This window comes from Ambystoma mexicanum, chromosome 6q, assembly GCF_040938575.1.
Source record: "Ambystoma mexicanum isolate Mex_15411 chromosome 6q, UKY_AmexF1_1, whole genome shotgun sequence".
NCBI lineage: Eukaryota > Metazoa > Chordata > Amphibia > Caudata > Ambystomatidae > Ambystoma > Ambystoma mexicanum.
In genome coordinates this window covers 973211502-973232499 of record NC_090937.1, presented here as the reverse complement: position 1 = coordinate 973232499, position 20998 = coordinate 973211502, and the positions used below count along the sequence as shown (strand labels likewise).

The 20998-nt window shown below is 47.9% G+C and overlaps 1 protein-coding gene and 1 non-coding gene across 2 annotated transcripts in view; both read right to left on the bottom strand.

Moving 5' to 3' along the window:
• CDKN2AIP (CDKN2A interacting protein) overlaps positions 1-13407 on the bottom strand; it is a 56342-nt gene extending 42935 nt beyond the window's left edge. Inside the window, exons 1-2 of the mRNA XM_069631473.1 lie at positions 13037-13407; positions 11623-11753 (exon numbers count right to left, since the gene is read on the bottom strand). Coding sequence (XP_069487574.1) covers positions 11623-11753; positions 13037-13248 — 343 coding nt within the window. The 5' untranslated portion in view covers positions 13249-13407. The remainder of the gene's footprint in view (positions 1-11622; positions 11754-13036) is intronic.
• Positions 12708-12822, bottom strand: LOC138517148 (small nucleolar RNA SNORD89). Its single transcript, XR_011282398.1, has one exon. It is a non-coding gene; the product is annotated as a small nucleolar RNA SNORD89 (small nucleolar RNA).
• Positions 13408-20998: the final 7591 nt, after the last annotated feature.

The window sequence follows — 20998 nt, the reverse complement described above, 5'->3', positions numbered from 1 at the left end:
TATGCAGGTGGCGAAAGGAGCATTCATCAGAGAGGTGACGAAGGGCGTCGCAGTGCTTCAGCACAGTACTTGATCACTGATGCCAGGCAAATGTCCCCTTGGCATCTTGAGGGTTTGAGACCTTTGATGATTTGTAGGGTTTCAGTTTGCGAGACTGGTTTGAAGTTAAATGCCCGAAGGGCTGATGGAGCATAAGCTGCCTCATCAATGGTGGTCAAGGCAAAGAAGCTTTTTTTATTGAGATCATCTACTTTAGGGAGGCCAGTTTATCAAGCAAGGCCTTTTGGATATCGACACACCATGTGCTGTCTTTGCTGCTGCAACTGGATGTGGGATGCGTGAGTGTTAATTCGTTTAGAATAGCAAACAGCTCCCTAGAACTGCAGCTAGCATTACATATTCTTACATTGTAAGTACATTCAGAGGTGAGATAATCTCATCTAGCAGAGGTAAGATGCTGGTTTCAGTTATGTTCCTAGAGTTCTGTGTTAGAGCGGGAAGCTTGAGGTGAGCTGTAGTGGGTGTTGACTTAGGTATTGTGAAAGCAAACACGTTATGGTCTGACATGGGGCAGGGTGCATTAGATGCGATAGAGATGTTGCAGTCAGTCAGCAGTCAAATATGAGTCCCTTAGTATGTGTAGGGCTGAGGATATGTTGAGCGAAGCATAATGCTGTTCTGACGTTTGCTAAGGATTGAGCATTGCAGCCGTTTGTTATTAAATCCTAGTTTTAGGACCCCCATGAGAATGGTATTGGATGAGGGGTTGGAATTGGCAATGACATGCAAGATGTCCTCTTCGAAAGCGGTTATCAGGCCTGGTGCCCTATAGACAAGGTGAATCACCAATGTGTGAGGGTTAATTTGGCAGACAGCAATTCCCCTGTGGTCAGGAAGGCATTGCTGATTTCTCTAATAGTTAAGAGTCTCTGGCTATCAAGGCTACCACGCCTCCTCTGGAGTTGGGTACATCTTTCCCGTAGATTGTGTAATTAGGGGGAATGGATAATGAAAAGGGCTGGGCCCGAGTGCAGCCACGTTTCCAAAATCACTAGTAGGTTAAGCTGCTGGGAGGCGAGGAGGTCAGAGATATCTACAGTCCAAGATAGCAACCAAGTGGGGCGGACAAATGTTCAGCTCAACTTATTCCACCTATGCCAGAGGGGTGTTTACGTGGATAGCCCTGGGGGTCCTGTTCCAGCTGTTAACTCAAGAACAAGACAGAGATCAGAGATGGTAGGTGGGCGCTGGTGCATGGGATGCTAAAAAATAAGGAGGTGTGCTTGGTCAACACATACGCCCCGAACCAGGATGCAACGACATTCTTTCAGACTCTTGCCCACGACTGGCCCCATACAGGTTGTGAATTAGACCTGCTCCTGGATCGATCAGATGACAAATGCAAGAAGCCAGCCCCGCTAGGGCAGTTGAAGCTGGAGGACGTCTGGAGGAACCTGTATGCAGACCAGAAGGGATACTCCTACTATAGTGCCCCACACGGTACGTTCACACGCATAATTACCTCTTTACTGGCAGTGAGACATTGGCGGAATTCACTAGTGCGCATCACAGAGCATGAACACTTTCAGATCATGCCCCAGTGACAGCAACATGGGCATACACGCATAGTAAGGCCCCCATACCAACTTGGAGGTTGAGAGCAGAGACATTACTGGAGGGGGAGGTCCAAGGGCACCTGCAGGATACAATAGAAGATTATTTCCATTCAACGCAGGTAGTGTAGACCGTTCAGCAACGGTGTGGGATGCCTTCAAAGTGGTGGTTAGAGGTGCAGCGATTGGGAAGACAGCAGGACTTAAAAGGGAAGGTCCTGACAGAACTTGGAGAGATTGAACAGGAAATAGAGAGGATGGAATTGCAAGCAGGGTCACGGGGGGGTGGGAGGGGCGTGAAAAACCACCCGAACTAGTATCCCTCAGATACAGTGCAAGGCAATCTGGGAGAAACTAGGTAATCTGAATTACGCAAAGTATACCCAGAGATTACATGCTGAAGGGGACAAACCGGGGAGGCTTTTAGCCTGGGTTACCAAACAGAAAGTTAAAAAGAGTCCCGATCAACGTGATCAAAAATAACGAGGGGAAAGTGGTGAGGACCCAGGAGGGCATAAACCAGATTCTCACGATTCTATGAGACCCTATACTAGAGAACTTTTGAGGCAGACATAGCAGACACCCTAGAACAGATTGACCTCCCAAAGCGAGACGAAGAGCAAGCACAGATGTTTGGGACCCCCCTAACAGTAGAGGAATTGGAAGCAGTAATAGAGAGCCTCCCGACGTTTAAGACTCCGGGACCCAGTGGGCTACCCGAAGAGTTCTATAAAGCGTATAAGACAACTCTAGCCGACAAACTACTGGAGGTATATGAGGAAACGTTTGGAGGTGGACCGGCTAACGGACAGCACATGCGAAACCCTCATAATACCCATCCTGAAACCGGGTAAACCCCCCCTAGATTCCGGCTTGTACAGTCCCATCTCATTGATAAACCAGGACTGCAAAATACTAATGGCATCCCTAGCCAATAGACTCGAGAGTTATACACAAGCTAGCTCACCCAGCTCAAACGGGCTATGTCCCGGGGTGTAACACCTCGTGGAACCGGATGAGGCTGCACCATGTGGTGGACCAGACCAATGGTAGACAGGGCGAAGGCGTAATAGCATCTTTAGACGCGGTTAAGGTCTTTGACTCTGGGAATTGGCTGCTCAGAGTGTTAGTAAACTTCGGTATGGGAGAGGGCTTTCTTAGATGGATTAGACTACTGTACAAAGACCCTGAGGCCAGGGTTAAGACAGAGGCATATCTCGAAAGCGTGGAGGATATAGTGGGGCACGAATCAGGGCTGTCCGCTCTCCCTGATGCTCTAACTATTGGCTTTGGTGCCCCGGATAGTCTTCCTGCGAGCAACATATGCAGACACTGGGATACGCATAGACGGGTGTTACGCACCCTTTGCCTTTATACGCCGATGATATGCTTTTATTCGTTGCAAATCCTCGCAAAAACCTCCCAGACCTGCGACAAGCAATATGTGCCTTTCCAAACGGTCGGCATCTCCATCATCAAAGCAAAATCCATCCTATACCCTCTCGCAGAACTCAGACATTTTCCTGTGGAGCAGCTACCAGCCCTGGGTCTTATGTGGGCACGACGCACCTTTCGATATTGGAGTATAGATGTACATCATGATCCGTCACACACACACAAAGCTAACACGCAGACGGCCCTAGAAAAAACAATTAAGTCCATCGAGTTCTGGAAATAGTTGCCATTGGGGGATGATCGGGAGAGCAGCCCTGTCCTCCCCGATCTGCTATATTATTTTACCAACATACCTGCCACATTTTTCAGGAAACTGGACGTGATAGCGCGTAGATTCCTCTGGTGGGGAGGGCGGAATGGACTGACTCGCCAAGCTTTACAAAGGGACTACCTGTCGGGGGGGTATTAAGGTGCCGGACTATGAGAGATACTATTTGGCAGGACAACTGCAATTTGTGATCCAATGGTTAGGGGATGAAGAATCCATAGACACGCTTCTATTCCAGCTGGCACTGCGGAACTGCTACTTGCCTGCTCACACTGGAACTAGCATTATGGAAAAGGGCGTGGAAGATCAAGGAACCCCAGACCCATGCTCTCGGCAGATTCTCTTGGCAGGACTTGCAGAAACCAGACCAGGAGCCCTGGCTATATATAGGACACACTGGGAAGCTAAAGGAGTGACAAAGATCGGAGACCTGTGGATGGAGGGAAAATGGATGGAGTTCACCACCCTTACAGAACAATACAAACTTCACAAAGGACAGTTCATGCTGCACAATAGCATGGTCCAAACTATCAAGAAAAGGTGGCCAGACATCACCGGCGAGGAACTACAACTCGAACTGGATGAGTGGTACGACATCTCTGATGGTGGACACACGACATCAAGACTGTATGAAGAGCTCATGAAATCTAATAAACACCAAGAAACTACAGGTGAGACCAATGGGAGTCGGAACTTCAGAAACCCTTTACAGATCAGAAATTGTCGAGAGTACTGAGGTACACAAAAAAAGGTATTGTGAAATGCAAGATTTAGGCAGACGCAGCTCTAGGTCGCCCACAGAGCGTACCTCACCCCAAAAAGACCATCTAAAATGGGGAACAAACTCACTCAAACCTGTCGCAGAAAATGCAGACATGCTCCACATGTTCTGGGGGTGCCCGGTGATACAAACATTTTGGGAGCACATCAGGGAGAAGGCAACTATGGGTGGGGTGTAAATGAACAATGGACACCGGAAAACTACTTGTTGGGCCTATTCCCAAGGGGTGAGAACAGAGGATACACATAGCCAGCATCTTGGCAAAACGCTGGATAGCCATGTCATGGAAGACTGACACGGGACCCAGAATGGAGGCTTGGTGGACTGACCTGAATCGCGTTGGCAGAGACAGTGGTGTGGAACAGCGCAGTACAGAGAGGGTCCAGAGAAAGTAGCAACAAACTTCTGGATTGGAACACACTTATGGAAGAAATGCTGGGATCCAGAGAAAGCATGGATCTCGAGGACCCTGATGAGTCGGAAAACGTGCTTACAAACCGGAAAGGTCAAGAGGAAAGCCCCAACATAAAACTAACCAGCCGTGGGTGTCATCCGAACATTGGTTTATGGGATTGGGCGTATGGACGTACAGCCACTACAAATACCCGAGAATGATCTATAGAGACGTGCAAAAACCATGTGTATTGCAATTGTGAGCCGTTTATTTGTTACAGTGTTTGTAGCATTGTTGTTCACGTTCAATGTTTTGAAATCACAATAAAGAATGTTAATTTTTTAAAAAGGAGATCTCTACAGAGTGCGCAAGTACAGACCTAGCGTTAATTAGCGCTCCTTTTAGTTTGCAGGCAGTAGATCTGGCTGGGGAATGTCAGTCATGGTAGTGTCAAGGCGCTTGGGTTGAAGCTAGCCGAGGTGGTCGTGGCTAGGCTGTTCAGCCATTCGTTAGGTGGTAAGAGCTCAGGTTTGGACAGGTGTGATTGCGCCATCTGTAGTCAGTCAGGAGTAGGGGCAGAAGAGGCGAAGGTATGGGCCTGGAGGCGCTCGTTTCTCTGCAAGAGAGACTGTGGGCTCATAGAGCTTAGAGGTACGTGCTGTGAGGCAAGCACATCGGAGACAGTCAAGAAATGGGCGGCAAGCGATTGTTGTGCGATTAGTGAGTCAGGTGGGGTCATGCAGGATTTGCACAATATACATGCGTAATAATTGTAAACCAATTGTGGCGCTGGTACCAGTGAGGCATGACTTAGTCCACAACAGGCCTGCAGGGGTGCTCTATTTCGGGGCCCACGAAGCTCAAGCAAGTCAAAGCTCATGGAGAGGAGAAAGACACGTGTACCTCTTCATGGGGGCCTGGATTAGGCTTGCCAGCGTGGCACTGCGTGGGATCAGTTTGTTGTACTAACGGCACATGGTGGAGGCTACCTGCGACCCCGACTGATGTACAGCTCTGTGCTGCTACAGAACTTCGTGGGTGCACTTGACAATTCACGAAGAACACAATCATGCGAGTCACACCCAATAGTATAACGGTATTAACATTGCAAAGCATTTCACCAACAAAGGCCAGGCCTATGCTCAGGCCATTGCACCGACCACTTTCTCACGAGTACTAAAAGGAAGAAGCAAGTTAGCCCTTGACCTATACCCTTTTCCTATCTTATTTATGAACTAACATTCCATTCCTTTGAGGTGTCAGAACAGCGCAGGTAAATTTGGTACACCTGCGATGTTGCAACTTATAGATGCAGGGACAGAATGTTCATTCAGAAGGACCCCAGAGACAGCAACAGGATCAGTTTGAAAAAGGGGGACAGGTAGGATTCACACACTCAAATGGAGGCCCCTACCTAATTATCAATGGGCTTACCCAAGCGTGCAGAACACCAAACCCCTAGGTAATACGGGGGTTAGTGGGGAAAGGCGCCAGAATGCACTTTAATAGCTGTGGGGAAGGAACAGAGACACACTAAGCCAGTTCCTACCGCCCGGGACGGGCACGATGCTACTTGTCTCGTCCATAGGTGGCAAAATCTAGTTCATTGAATGTATTTCCTATCGCACCAACAGCCAGGTCCACCACATAGGTAATATGCTAACACCGCCAAAGATGCACCAGAACAACCAATCCATCACCCTGAGAGACCCAAGAAAACGACACGGAATGGAAATCTGTCTAAGACTATGGTAGGCACAGCTCTCCATCCATGTACTCTTGAATGCAGCTATGGCTATGCAAACCTGGTTTAGCAGCTCGCCTAACCGATGTACCTGAACACCTCTGCCTTGAGTACACAGCGACAACCTACTGAAAAGATGTGGTCTAGCTGGGCACATATCTAATCTCCTGCACTTGCACTCTATCCCAATCCACCAAAAGCACCCACGTGCCTGACCTCAGCGTAGCTTACTGGGGCCTATTCAACCCTCCTAAATCTAACCTGGCAGAATGCACACACGCATCGTTAACTTAGAATCTCCCACACATGGATTTCGGCCCCCAAAGGCGTTCCAACCACAAAGGGCATTGAGGCCATACAAATTAGGAAAAGGTGCTATATAGATTACAATAAAATGACACCCTCAAAGACATTGTGCGCTATTGGATGTTCCAGCCTTGGTTGTAAAACAGGCTGGAGGAAAGATGCAGCCGCTCAAAGACGGGGGGGGGAGCAGCATCCACCAATATCGGCAGTGTCGTTTACAGCATGTGGGGGGTAGATCCATCAGGGAAACTACTCCACTGCCCTTGTCTCTTGAAGGAAACTAGAGCTGCAGGCTGCTGCATAATATGCACATTGGGGATACAAACAGAGAAACAAAAAAAGTTGATACTAGAACGCATAACAGAAGGCTCTTTGGAGAGCAGGTTAAGTGAACACAAACGACTGCAGTGTGTAGATAGAGTGGCACAGCATTGCCTGGTGTGATACAAGAACATTAATGAGACTACTAAAAGGAGCCGCGTGGTACTATGGCTAATGGGGGGGGGGGGGAATAACACAATGCTGTGCTGAAGGTTTGGTGGGATTCGAACAAAATGGTGTCCAAAATAAATAGTAGCGGCAGACAGTCTGAGGGAAATATTTGCATTCATTTCTTTTAAACAATTTTTATTGGTTTTTTCAATAAACAATCAACAAAACCAGCAGTTTTTGTCATAATACTTTAGCATCAAGTATATATTGTTAAGTATCTACTGCTTTCCCCCTAATCGCCCCCCTCCCCAACTCGAGCCTACTCCACTCCGCACCCCGCTTTTTCCCTTTCTGGGGTTACCTCTCCGTCAGTATTCTCAGAAGTTTCATGATTGCTTGGGTAGTCCTGGGCAGACCCCAACAGTGTGGCCACTAGGTGTTTCCAGGCCTTCAGGGTTTCAGCTTCCTCCTCCCCTCTTAATTCCACACGGTCGTTTCGGCTTTGGTCCATTTCTGGAGATCATTCCACCAAACCTCTACCTTCAGTCTGTTGCTCGCTTTCGACCCCATGGCAATTCTGCGCTTGGCAAGTATATAAGCCAAGTCCTTACGTTTGCTCACAAGTTTGTATGTACGCGGTCTAGGGAACCCCCCCCCCCCAACATGCATGCCCACACTGACTCAATGTTTAACTTGATCCCTTTCTCGTTTAATCGGTGGGCTCCTTCTTCCCAGAACTTTCCATTTCTGGACATGCCCAGAACATGTGTATCATCCCAGCGTTTTCTTCCCCGCATTTAGGGCATGTTTGTCATTCAGCGCTCTTGAACCGAGCTATCCTCTGGGCAGGTCATGTATGCCTTGTGGGGTTACATATAGCTGTATTTGTTGTAGTCTCGCATTCCTAGACACTTTTTTGTGATACCCTTGGGCCCGGTCCCATAACCTGTCATTCATGAGTTAACCTGCCTCCTCTTCCCAAAACCGTCTTAACTGGGCCACTTCCTTTCCCACCCTGCACATCAGCAGCTCATAGATTCGGGAAGCCTCATGCCCTCCCTCTGCAACATCATACATCATTTCAATGGCTGTGGCAGGTTGGTCTTCCAACATTATTTCCGACCATGTCTCTCTCACCCGCCGCACCAATCCGGTATAAGTAATGTACTGCCCTAAGTGTAAACCCGTTTCTTCTACCAGCAGCTCAAATTCCTTTATTTCCCCCTCTTGCCATATGTCTCCCGTTGTTGCGATTCCCAATGTCTACGAATCATCAAATATTTGCATTCATTGACTTGGATTAGTGAAACTCATCAAACAGTTGACACCAAGAGCTTTACACTATTCCCTTTGTGTTTCAGGTCAAGTGGGGCCATACATTTGGGATACTAACACCGACTGTGCCATGGTGATGAGTAGTGCGGCGCTGACGTAGGGGACAGCTGCCATTATGGACCTGTGGATCAAAGGCCTACTATCAGCTGCCGCCTGATTGGAGTGGGGTTTGTGCGACTGTTACACTGCACAGCCCTGCTCTGGCGGTGCCCCGGAACAGCAGTGCCATGGGGTTTGCGCTAAAAGAGCAAACATTAATAAGCAGTAAGAGAAGAGCTAATCATTATTGGTCCGTAAAGAGCGCTGAAAATGTGGCCGCTATCCCTGACGAGTTTAGACTATTTTCTAATGCAGCCACTTTCTGCACGTTTTTATGCTTCCGTGTTTGCAACCTGCTGCCAATGCGGAGTGGCTCATGCTGACATGGTACAAGTTGCTGCAACTGTCCAATCCATCAGCAAAAGGCCGAAATGCAGTAAAGGAAGAGTTAAGCGGCTCTCCAGAATAGGCATGTACTGGACCTTCTTACTGCTATGGAAGGAGTGTGTGCCAGGTTTAGGAGCAGTTGCTGCACGGTGGTGCCCGAACATTGAAAGCGGCTATCAGTGAAATAAAGACACTCCACAAAAAGGATAACAAGTGAAGTTAGTGGAGTGCAGCCGGCGGGACAACATTTTCGCGTGGGTGTCTGCCTGGCTTTCGGGACTGTTTAGAGTGACTGTCCCCCTGTTGGTCCTCATGCTCGTCAACTTCTTGATGAAGTTAATTGGGTAAAAACAACATACTGATGTGGAAAACTATGAGGCCGACCGGATTTCGTGTGATATGGATAGGCTGGGGTGTATTATCATAGAGGGACCATTGGAAAATTGGGAGGAGGGTGGAGGCAATATGCCTAGACTAAAAAGAGTATGGATTCCTAATAACACAAGCAGCTGAGTGGGGATTGGGGGAGGAAAAGAAATAGTTATTGATGTAATGCATATCAGTGCGGTAAAGAGGCATAAACTTATCAGGTGCCGGATTAGCTGACTAAATGGAGGGGGCTTTGTTGATAGCCACACAGTCCTACCTATGCACTAAGCTGGCCCCAACTAATTGTGTTCTAGATAAATAACCTATTTGGTAGCATGGCCTGAATTATAGAGAAGTATGCAAGGCTTAACATTAGACCCAGTCAATAGAAATGAATTCACATTTTATTAATCTGCCAGCAGCCATGAAAGCTGGCTGTACATTGCAAACTACACACATTAGTCTATGAAACTGGTCGCCTGACTGTTTCAAAGTGTCCCATGGCGGTTTCAAATTGCCCCTTAGCACATCTCCGCCTGGGAAGTAGTCAGAAGCGTTCCTAAAATGCAACATTACACTGGTAACTTGTCAACAGTTCAAGGCTCTTGTGGTGTCATGATCGGTCGTGTTTCCATGAGAAACTGAAGGGGATGAATGGCGGCAGATGAATAAATATGACAGGGACTTCCAGCAATTCCCAATATAACCCAAGGACAGTATGGATTCTTGTACCAACAATCAAACACGCCGTACAAGCCACTAATCTTCCCTGCTCCTCTGAAGCATAACCTGCACGATCTGAGGATCCGCCTCACCTCACACAAATGAACAATTCACACATCAACCAGATTAACAAAAACTGCTGCAAACTAAAAACACCCAAGCAGGCCTTGCACATTAAAAAAACAAAAAAAACATACTAGACCTAAGAGAAATGCACTTGCCCCAAAGGGACTGGTGACTAACTATTTACCGGTGCTTTTTGTAAAATGGTGCATGTTGCCATAATCACACTTCATATTTGGTACAATGCTGTCAAGCATGCATAGTGATACTTGTATAATTTACTGCAAATAAAGTGTTTTTGCAGTAAACGGAAAATATGTTTCCAACATCCCCATACTCACCAGCAAGGTCGAATATCATGGAAAGGATACTCGCCCTCCATAAAAACTACTTGTCAATGCTAGTGGGCTAGTAGGTATTGCAAGCCCTGCCCAGTCACTGGACGTTATCCTTCCGGACACAATAACCCCCAATGCGCACAATCCTTACATACTTTGAAAAACGACTCGCACAGATGCCAGTTTCTCCTGGTTCTAAAAGCACAACCTCCATCTTACTTCCTTTTTCCTCACTAACCCAACAAACCTGCTTTTTTACAGAACCAAGCGAGAGCCTGGAGACCATACTAATGGTAACGATGCATGGTATAAGTCAACTTAACATACTCCACTGTCCACAATCAGCACTCCAGATTGGATATGTGCCTGGGATCAATAGAAATGTCCAGAAGAGCTGCTAGGTGTGAGATCCTTGCTCATACCTTGTCAGATCACTCTCCTTCATTGGTTCATAGCAAAACCCTCAAAGAAACCCCTTGACAGCAACCTGGAGATTCACACCTCGTTTCTCGGTCAGATCTGGTGTTCAAAATAGAAATTAAAAGAAACATTCAGGGTGTGTATAAGAGCTTGGTGTGCTTCTAAGGAGTTTGCCATTCTAAAGCTGGTGCACAAAAGAACTGCATCAATGTGAATCCAAACTAAACACCTTGAAACAAAAGCACATAAATCATCCTGCTACCACTGCACTAAAAGATATACACACACCACACAAACTAAACTCCGGCAGCTCGCAGACAGGGACGCTAAAGTGCACTTTTGTAAGATAATGGGCAGGCGATACGCCAAAACAGACACAGCCCTCGCACTGGGCAACCTGCGCCAAGATGAGGGCTGGTCAGTACCAACCAGGTTGGCTTGTCAATACATCGTTGGAAAGCAAGATTGCAGTTATTAATTAACCAGAGTTTCACAGGGCTCAAAAGGTGCACTTCCAACTAGCTAGTGATAATTGACTCGTGGAGACTAAGAACTGGTATGATGTGTGCATGTTTAGAGAGGTGATGGGGAGCTCATGGCAGGCTAGTAGATTGCAACTTGAAATGTGTTCCTCTGGACACAAATGATTTGGCATATAGGGTAAACCAAGGTGCAAATCCATTAAGGTGCATGTCATTCGGTGACCCTTGGGTGGCCTCCTTTTCAGATGGATGGCCTAATAGGGCAAATTCTGTTTTGGCTGGACCTAGTTTCAGGTCAGTGCTTGGTATATAAGCTTGGAAGGCATAGTATCGATTGACAAGTTTACTTCAAATAGTTTGAAGGCACTACAATTCTCCCCATACCCCCCCCAAAAAAACAATCACATGCTCCAACAAATAAAGACCAAAAATGGAACACACCCACACAAATAAATGGACAATTATCTGCTAACCATTGCAATTTGATATCCCTCTTTTCTTCACCTTCGAAACCAGATCATCTCTCAAAGTATGAACGGGAGCATCAGCCACTTTTATGCCTTTTGCCATGTCAAGAACCTTTTCCATTACTTTCGTAGGATACCTAGGGAAAAGAAGAAAAAAAAAGACTTGTTACCCTATGAACACTTACAATACATTGACGTCAAGGTTTTCTAAAAACTAGGAAACAATTATTGCAACATACCCTTTAAGAATAACGAGTGAAACAATGGAAACAGGCCACAATACTATTAAATAGTAAAAGAAAAGAACTAATACCAAATAATCAGAATGAAAAGAAACAGTAATTTTTTGGACCTTCAATTTCTTGAAAATAGGTCCAGCGCCCATACTATATTAAATGTGACATGCCACCTCTTGCCACAGAGATGCAAGTTAATCCCCTGAATATACAATGAAACCAGGGCCTCATTACGGGTCTGGCAGTAACTGTGCCAGTAAAACCGACAGGTTACTGCCGGGCCCTGTAATTAATTACCAACACCTGACTTCCGGGTGCCACCAGGCTATTCCGAGTCAGGCGCCAGTAATTTTGTAATTCCCTATTCCCATAGGACTCAATGGGAAACAAGGAAGCATTGACAGGGTTAATAACAGTGCTTTTGTAAAACTGAGGGCGGGCTGTTCCACTTGCCAGGTATGACCGCCCGCAGAGTCATACTGTGCAGGTCCGGAAACACTGGTGCCGTGCTAGGCCAAACACTATCCATATTTCACAAGTCGAAAAAGCAGGCATGCGGCCAGAGGCACACTTTACAAATCCCCAGTTACAAAATAAAAGCTATTTCAGGCAATATCCAAGGGTTGACTTCCAACATCGCCAAAGAAACAAAGGGCAAGTTTGCCCTACAGGAAGCGCATCGGCCACATTTACATTCCTAAAATAGCAACTAAAACAATCACGGATTCTGACAAATGAGAAACAATACGCCACTAAGTGAAAACTATAATATAATGCTCTACCGGTCCCTCGAAAAGCTACTCAAGCCTCCCAGAAAGCAGACCGACAACAGATCAAGTGCAATGCAATACAGAGCCCGAGGTCAGTTCAGATTTCGCTTCAAGGGAATTTGTCACTGCGTTTCCAACATAGACAGCAAACTGCTAGTGGAGACGCTTCAATTCGGCCTCTTCTGTCATCATTCCCCAGCTTTAACTGATTTGCACTGCATTTGAGATGTGCTATACAATAAGAAATCCAGATGGATATTTATTATGCGGTCTACAAGTCCAGACCTTGTGACCGACAGCAGCGATTAGTAGTTTCAGATGATTATCCCACACAAACAACACAGAAGCTAAACCAGGCAGAACAATATTGGGCTTTCTGCAACACTCCCTTCGGCACAACTCAGCCTCGCTCACCTGCAGCCCATGAAGACGTGGTTTGCCCACACCATAGAGTAGGCTAACAGCTGATCCAGGCAGAGGCTTTGGGGAGCAATCGTGCCCACGGTGTTGCGCAGAAGGAACTGCCGCCGGTACAGCCATTGCTTCTCAGACTCGAAGTCGCCGCGCGCAGCTTCCACCCAGTTGACTTCCGCTTCTTCTTCTTCTCCTCCTCCTGCAGTGTCCATAGACCGAACTCTGTAGTTACGGGTGCGAGTAACACCCGGTGCAGTGCTGAGAGGAGCGGCCTGGGCTTGCAGGCGCCCCTCGAGCACTCTTCCTTGGAACAAGAAAGGAAGAAGTCTGCAATGTCCACAGACCCCAGCCGAACCCAATCTGTCTAGAGCTCATCTGCGCACTTCCGGCGTTTGATTATGATGTCACGTTGCCCACAGAATTCTGGATCCGCCTTGCTTTTGGGAGGCTGCGCGACTTGAGTGATGGTTCGAGCGTTACTTGTACGCATTACGCATTCTAGTTGCGAACTTTTCATAGTGGATTGTGTGTTATTTACATCCCTGTTGCTTGCTCTCCAAAAATATGCATATTTTCGTAAATTTCATAGCCCCACCCACACGGCCGGGCGTAGGATTTGCAGGAGCCAAGTGCGTCAAATTAAGTACGGGCCCCTTAAATTGAATTTGATAACTTCACAGGAAGTAAAATGACAGGAAGTGGCATCACAAGATAATGACCACTACTATGTGGGCAGCAGCAAAACATGGTAAAAAAAAATATATGTATATATATATGAGAATTTCCAATAACTACACTAACAAAGTATAAAATAATACATGCCAACATTCTGAGGCATCTGGAAGGGAGATTTCACGAGAGAATTCGGGAGAAATTAATTTCCCCCATAGCAATGCATTGGGGTTAGAATTATATTATGCGGGAGAACGTGAAAAATAGCAATATTTAGCAATATTTTTCATTTAAAAATCGTGAGTCTCCCGCCTAAATCGGGAGGGTTGGCATGTCTGTAAAAGGTGCCCACCTATTATGCCCAACAATTTTTAATGAAATATCCTAAAGAAAACAAAATCCAAAAATGAGACATGCTCGTTAATGGCACTTTTATGTGTTCTTGTGGGTACGCATTGTTAGGCACAGATGGGCCGGTAAAGGAGGACAGACACGCCGAGGTTGTGCGTACGTCTTTCTTTATTCATGGCACAACATTAACTGGTTTGAAACGTTCCCTCCCCCTTGCATTCCCCGTCACGTGACGTACCCACGTGACACGGCCATACATGCCAACATTGCAATGCACCTGGGTGGGAGATTTCCCCAAGAAAATCGGGAGACATACATTTTCCCCATAGGAATGCATTGGGGCTACGGTTATTTTAGACGTGAGAATGTGAAAAATAGCAATATTTTTCACTGAAAAATCGGGACTCTCCCGGCTAAATCAGGAGTGTTGGCATATATACACGGCAACAGTCTCTTAAGGAGACACGAACACTGTAACATCACCCCCGGACACAATGTCCTTACAACGTTCTCAACATTCTTCAACCTGGCGTGCTGGTTTCTTCACGGCTCGTTGGGGCCGGCTGCTGGTGGCTTCTCCTGGATCCTCTTCTGGCCTCTCTGTTCTCTTTGTTCCTGGGCGAGGTGTGAATCTTGGAGGCATCCATAGTGTGTCTCGAGGATCTATTGAAATGGGTTCAGGATCAGGGGGCTGTAGTCCCTCATTTCCCTTGGTTGCCATGAGCTTGAACCGTGAACTGTTCTGGGTTTTTTCTCGTTCTTCATTTTCAGCAGTCACCATGGTCCCTTTTATTGCCGTGACTTGTAGTGGCTGTGGAGCGAACCTTGGATCGGTCTTCTTGACTGTTGCCTGTTGTACCAGCACTTCGTCTCCCACTTGAAAGTCTTTTGGGCGCGCTCCTCTTTTTTCGTCTGTCTGGATGTGGGCTCGTTCTTTCCTCTCCGCGTCTCTCTCTAGGATTTCCAGATCTGTTTCTGGTTTGTTTGTCGGATGTCGTACGGTTCGTGAGTTCGGCCGGGGTCTTGTTTGTGGCCTCATGTGGTGTGTTTCGATAGTCTCGAAGCATCCTGCATAGGGCCTGGTGTGGGTCGACGTTTTCCAGTCTGGCTCTTTGTAATGTCTTTTTGATCGATGACATGAATCTCTCGGCTATCCCATTGGCTTGCAGCCATAGAGGTGTTGTTTTCTGGTGCTTGAACCCCAAGTATTTGGCGAATGTTGTAAAATCGTGGCCGCAGAAGGGCGGGCCATTGTCTGACTTGATGACGTCAGGTATGCCCCATTCGCTCACGACTTCGTCAAAGACGGCTGCGACTTGGGCAAAGGCTGTGGATGAGGACCTCTTTACGATTGGAAACATTGAATGTTGAATGTTCATCGATGAATAAGAGTAGGTAGTCCCCTGATTCTAGGGGACCATAAAAGTCCACCGCCACTTTTTCCCATGGGTGTTCTGGTATCTGTGTCGGCTGTAGGGGTATTGGTGCTTCGGCTCTGGCCGTGCATTGGCATGCCATGCAGTTCCTTACCCATCGGTCAACTAAAGCGTCAAGGAAGGGGAACCATACGTGGCAGCGTAGTTGACATTGGTGTTGTCCGCTCCCCGGTGTCCTTCGTGGGCAGTCTTGATTATGTCTGACCGTAGGGCCACTGGGATTACTATTTTGCACCCTCTGAGAAGTATGGTTTTGTCTTTGATGGCCAGCTCTGTATGGACTTTTGCTAGCCTCTCTAGTTCGTCTCGGTTTGCACCTGGATGTGTTGTCAGTGACCTCCTGTAGTCCTTCCACTTGTGTTCAGTGAGTTCAATCGCCAGGGCCATGGATGGATCAGCTGCTGACGCGAGTGCGACGGCTCCTAGCGATATCGCTGGAGGTAGCGCGTTTGTGGTGACGTAGCTTATGTATTCCATGTCACGCTGTCTTGGTGTTGGCTTTCCTGTGGGGTGTCTAGATAAATAGTCGGCTGGGTTGTGTTCACCCCCCGGACGATGTATGATGTGGTAATCGTATTCTTGTAGGCGAATGCCCCACCGTTCAATTCTGGGGGGCATCTTTGTTCGTGGGTTTCCAAACAGTGAAAGTAGGACTTGATGGTCTGTGATAAGGGTGAATCTCTTCCCTATTATGAAATTGTGAAAATGTTCACATGCCTAGACTGCCGCCAGACTCTCTTTTTCTGCCTGGGAATAGGCAGACTCGGGGGGTGCCAGTGCCCTGCTGGCGTATGCCACTACATGTCTCGGATGGGTGTCGACTCCGTTGGTCTGGGCAAGTATGGCTCCCAGTCCCACTGGGCTAGCATCAACTACTATTTCAGTGTGCCAATTGAGGTCGAAATAGGCCAGTTTTCTGGCTTCTACTAAGGATTGCTTAATGGTGTCGAATCGCCACGTGGCATTCTGCTGTCCAGGCGAAAAGCATGTCCTTCTGGAGGAGTTTTCGGAGTGGTTCGGTGATTGTGGCGTAGTGCGGTATATACCTTGCGCAGTATCCTGCCATTCCCAGGAACGAACGTACGTCCACTAATTGTCTCGGTTCCTGTAAGTTGAAGATTGTTGCCACTTTGTCGGGATCTGGGGTCATTCCGCCTGCAGAGAATATGTGACCAAACGATTTTAACTTGGTCTTGCTGAAACGGCACTTGTCAACATTCAAGGTGAGGCCTGCGTCTTGGATGACCTTGCATGTGGCACGAAGGGCAACATTATGTTCTTCTTTCGACCGCCCGTACACAAGAATGTCGTCACTGTAGTTCAGTGCCCCTTTGATTGGCCGAATGATTTGTCTGATGGCTTCGTAGAAAATTTCTGCGGCTGATGATATGCTGAAATTTAGACGCTTGTAGCGGAATAATCCGTCGTGCGTGGCAAAGGTGGTGATTCCTCTCGACTCTGGATGAAGTACCATCTGGTGGTACCCTTGGTTCAGGTCTAGTTTGGAGAAGAGAGTAGACTTATTCAGTTGGACAATCATGTCCTTGATTTTGGGGCCTGGTTGTCGTTCACGCTGAATAGCGGTGTTGGCTATTCGCATGTCCACACAGAGTCTGAGTCGTCCTTCGGCACAATTACCAGTGGGGAGACCCACAAGGTTGGGCCTGTGGTTGGTTCGATTATTCCGTCTTCCAGGAGTTGGCCGAGTTCGGCTGACACTGCGGCTTGGAGGTGGAAGCCAACCCTCCTTGGATGTTGTGGAACGGGTCGGATAGTGGGATCTATATGGAGTTTCACTGGGGGTCCTTTTAGTTTCCCTAGGCCCTTGCAGATGAAAGGAAATTCTTTCATGATGGTGTCTTTTGACATCGTGTCTGTATACGTGGGCTCTGGTCGGACGATGAACACGCTCTCTCTTGTCTCAAGTGTTGGTTCTGTCGAGTGGATTTTGTCACCTTCTTGCACATGTATTTCTATGAGTCCTAGGCAGGAGGCGGTTCTATAACTGAGGAGGCATCTTCCTTTAGTCAGACTGCGGATGACGTGAATGCTTGTCGTGGTGGAGTGGTTGTCGTGGATGAGGCGACGACCGAAAAAGCCAATTGTTTGTAAAGGGGTTGCTGCGCCCCATTGATATATCTTGGACTCGGATGGCGTCAGGGCCGGTTTGTTGGGAATTTGGTGGAACTCCTTCTCACCCATTATGTTGACGGTGGCTCCTGAGTCAACTAGGAAGCATAATTGTCTCCCTCCTATATCTACCGGTATCTTGAGTGCTTCACGTGTTTCTCCTTTGTCCATGATAAGATTGACGTATTTGTCATGCAGATATTGGTCATACTGATCTATTTCATATTCAACACTTTGTTGGTCTGCTGCATAGTGGGTGTGATGTGTTGGGGGTCCATCATATTCGTCTCTGATGTGGGATACTTGCTCGTATCCTTCACTTTCCTGGGTCTCATCAGTCGGGTAGACATCTTCGACCACTCTGACGTACCTTCTTGGGTTTTGGTGATATGGCCGTGTTTGGTAGGCTTGAGCTTGTGGGTTTCTGTTGGGTATTTTGAATTGAGGGGCAACATGTGGTCTTTGCGTCGGAAATGGTCTGCCTTCCCTGCAGACTGACTGAAAGTGTCCCTCTCTTCTGCAGTTGCCACATCTCTGGGACAGTGCGGGGCAAGTCCCTGCGTGAGGGAAAACCATCCCACAGCGGTAACATTGGCGTTGGGTTCTCAGCGTCATGGAATAGTTGGGATTGGTGCCTCTTTCCATTGGTCTGATGGTGTTGGACTGCAGTGCCGCTATCGTTTCATTCTTGTCCTGTTTTGTCGAAGTGGTGCCTGTTATCTGTGTCACTTGTTTTTTGACCCTTTCTAAAACCCTACCTATCTTACTTACTTCTTGTATGGTGATCGGCTTTTTTGAGGAGTTGCTTCTTTAGGGTCTGGGATATGCACCCTTCGATTACTCTCGAGCGTATGGCCTCATCAAGCGAGAAGGCATGGAATTGACAGTTCCCTCCTTTTATTCGTAGGCAGGTGATGAATTCGTCAACGGTCTCGTCGATCCTTTGCGTGCACTGATTAAATATGTACCTTTCATAGTCTCTATTGGGCTCAATTACCAGTCTTCTGTTCAGTGCTGCGATAAGTGCTGGGAAGTCAGCTTGTTCAGCAATTGGGATGGTTTTTAACAGGACTTTGATGTCATTTCCTGCTAGATTTAGAAACATGCTGCATAGTCTTGGTGATTTTTCTTCCCTCCGGCATCTATGAAGGTATGAAAGTCTTCCAACCACTCAACCCACCTTGGGCCCTTGTCTGCTTGAGGCATCATGGAGGAAGGGGGGGCATGCGCCATGCCATGGTTGCTGTGTTCCCTCTAGGGGCTGGAGGGGCTGGAGCCTGCTGATCTTGGGGCGAGCTCATGTTGAGGTGGTGGGGGCGAGCGGGGTGTGTGTCACTGTAGGCTGTCCGTGCGGGGTATCACCCACCTTTCTCAGGGGTCTGCTGAGCCTTGGTTGCGACCGCTGGCGGATTGCGGTGCAGTCGATGTGTGAGGGCACTTCACGTGCACCCTGGACGAGTTGTCTTTGCAGATGTGGAGTTGGCACTGGAGGCTGGGCCACGTGGAGTTGAGGTCTGCCCTGGATGGAGGAGGGCTTGGACCTGGGATCGTGTGCCCTTCTGCTTGGTTGAATGGGCCTGGGATCAGGCGTGCTGCTGTGCACGTGGCTTGCACATGTGCAAATGGAGGAGACGGAGGAGAGCGTGTTATCAATCGCGTGGCCGTGTGTGTACCGAGGAGGGAGGGCGGGCCTGGGATCAGGTATCCGCCGCCGCGGGCCAGGATCTGGTCGCAATGTGGAGGAGGAGGAGGGGCGGGTGTGGAATCACACACGCCTGCACTGCGGAGCGGGCTGGGATCGGTCCATTGGATATGGGAGGAGGATGCAGGCCTGGGATCAGGCGTGGGCGCCAGCCGGCTGGAGCTGCCTGCGGCTTGCTTCCAAGCGGGATCGCTGCTGGAAGCTGGAAGGCGGAGGAGGACTCGACGGTCCTAGGAAGCACCTCGTCGCCAGTTGTTAGGCCCGGATGGGCCGGTAAAGGAGGACAGACACGCAGAGGTTGTGCGTACGTCTTTCTTTATTCATGGCACAACATTAACTGGTTTGAAACGTTCCCTCCCCCTTGCGTTCCCCGTCACGTGACGCTACCCACGTGACACAGCGCCGGTCTCTTAAGGAGACACGAAAACACTGTAACACGCATCTGCATTGTAAACATGACAACCAGTGTGAAATCCTAGTAGCTGGTCACTTGAGCAAGCAAACTTTTTTTAAATGCTGGCCTCAAAAACACAGAACCAGGGTTGTGTCTAACCATTGAAAAAAGTGGGCGGACATGTATCGACTTATGCCCTGAAAATCAGAAGAGGGCCAGAACCAGGGAAAATATCCCCTCCACTCTCCAGGATGACAACCTCTGTTGTCACATCCGTGGTAAATATTCATGGCTCACTTGCATGCTTCATGTATAATGTGCGGAAAATGTTACATTCTACCACAACGCTTTTTGGCTTGGCAAATGTAAACATGTGGAAATAAAGCAAATAGCTAAAACGGTTTTGTGCAATATGTTTTATTGTGCTGGAGGAAGGCACAGATTTTAGACAGCTAACTGTTGCTTTGTATGTGCTTTCAAAATAAAAATGCCCTTTTGCAGTTCTTAACACAACAATGGTCTCTTAAATAGGCCATCAATAGTAAATCGTACCCACTTTAAACGCTTTGCTTTAAGAAAGCACGTGATCCGCAGTGCTTATGAGGCCCGCAGCGCCTATTGAGTTGCTCAGGTGGGGGGCTTTATCTCTCCAGAGTCACAGCAGGAGGTTGGCAGGTGACCTCACCAAAAGAAACGAAGAAACAAAAGGGAGCCAAACCTCGACGGTCAACAGCCGCTTTTGTAAAAGAAATTCCATCATGCATGCAGCAGCATGTGCTGCCTGTGCGCTCATAGTTGACTGCAGCAAGCTTAGGTACTCTGAGCCCACGCCGCAGTCTGCAGTAGGGAGTCAACGGCACCCTCAGCTCGGACCCTAGCAGGCACAGGGCCAAGTGCAGCTGCATATGCTGCACACGCCTACCGCCAGCACTGCCTACTGTAGGGGAGTATCACAAATATGACACTGACACAATATGTACAATTTGTAAAACCTTTATTGAAGTTTCTGGGGTTGGAAAAACTCCTACTCTGCCCTATAACTAAGATGGGAGTGGCCTCGAATCAAACGATAAACAAAATAGTCCTAGTGGAGTCCGTCAAATCAAAATGGCCTATGCTAACATAAGCCTAATGCCTGCCCTATCTCCTGTACAAAAAGTGTAAAAAGGAGAAATGTATGTAAAGGAAAAATCAGTGTTCAAAAGAATAAATATGGCTGGATCAGCTCTCCTCCCCACGTTAGACCACACAGAGTAAGGCGGTCCCTGTAGGCAGGA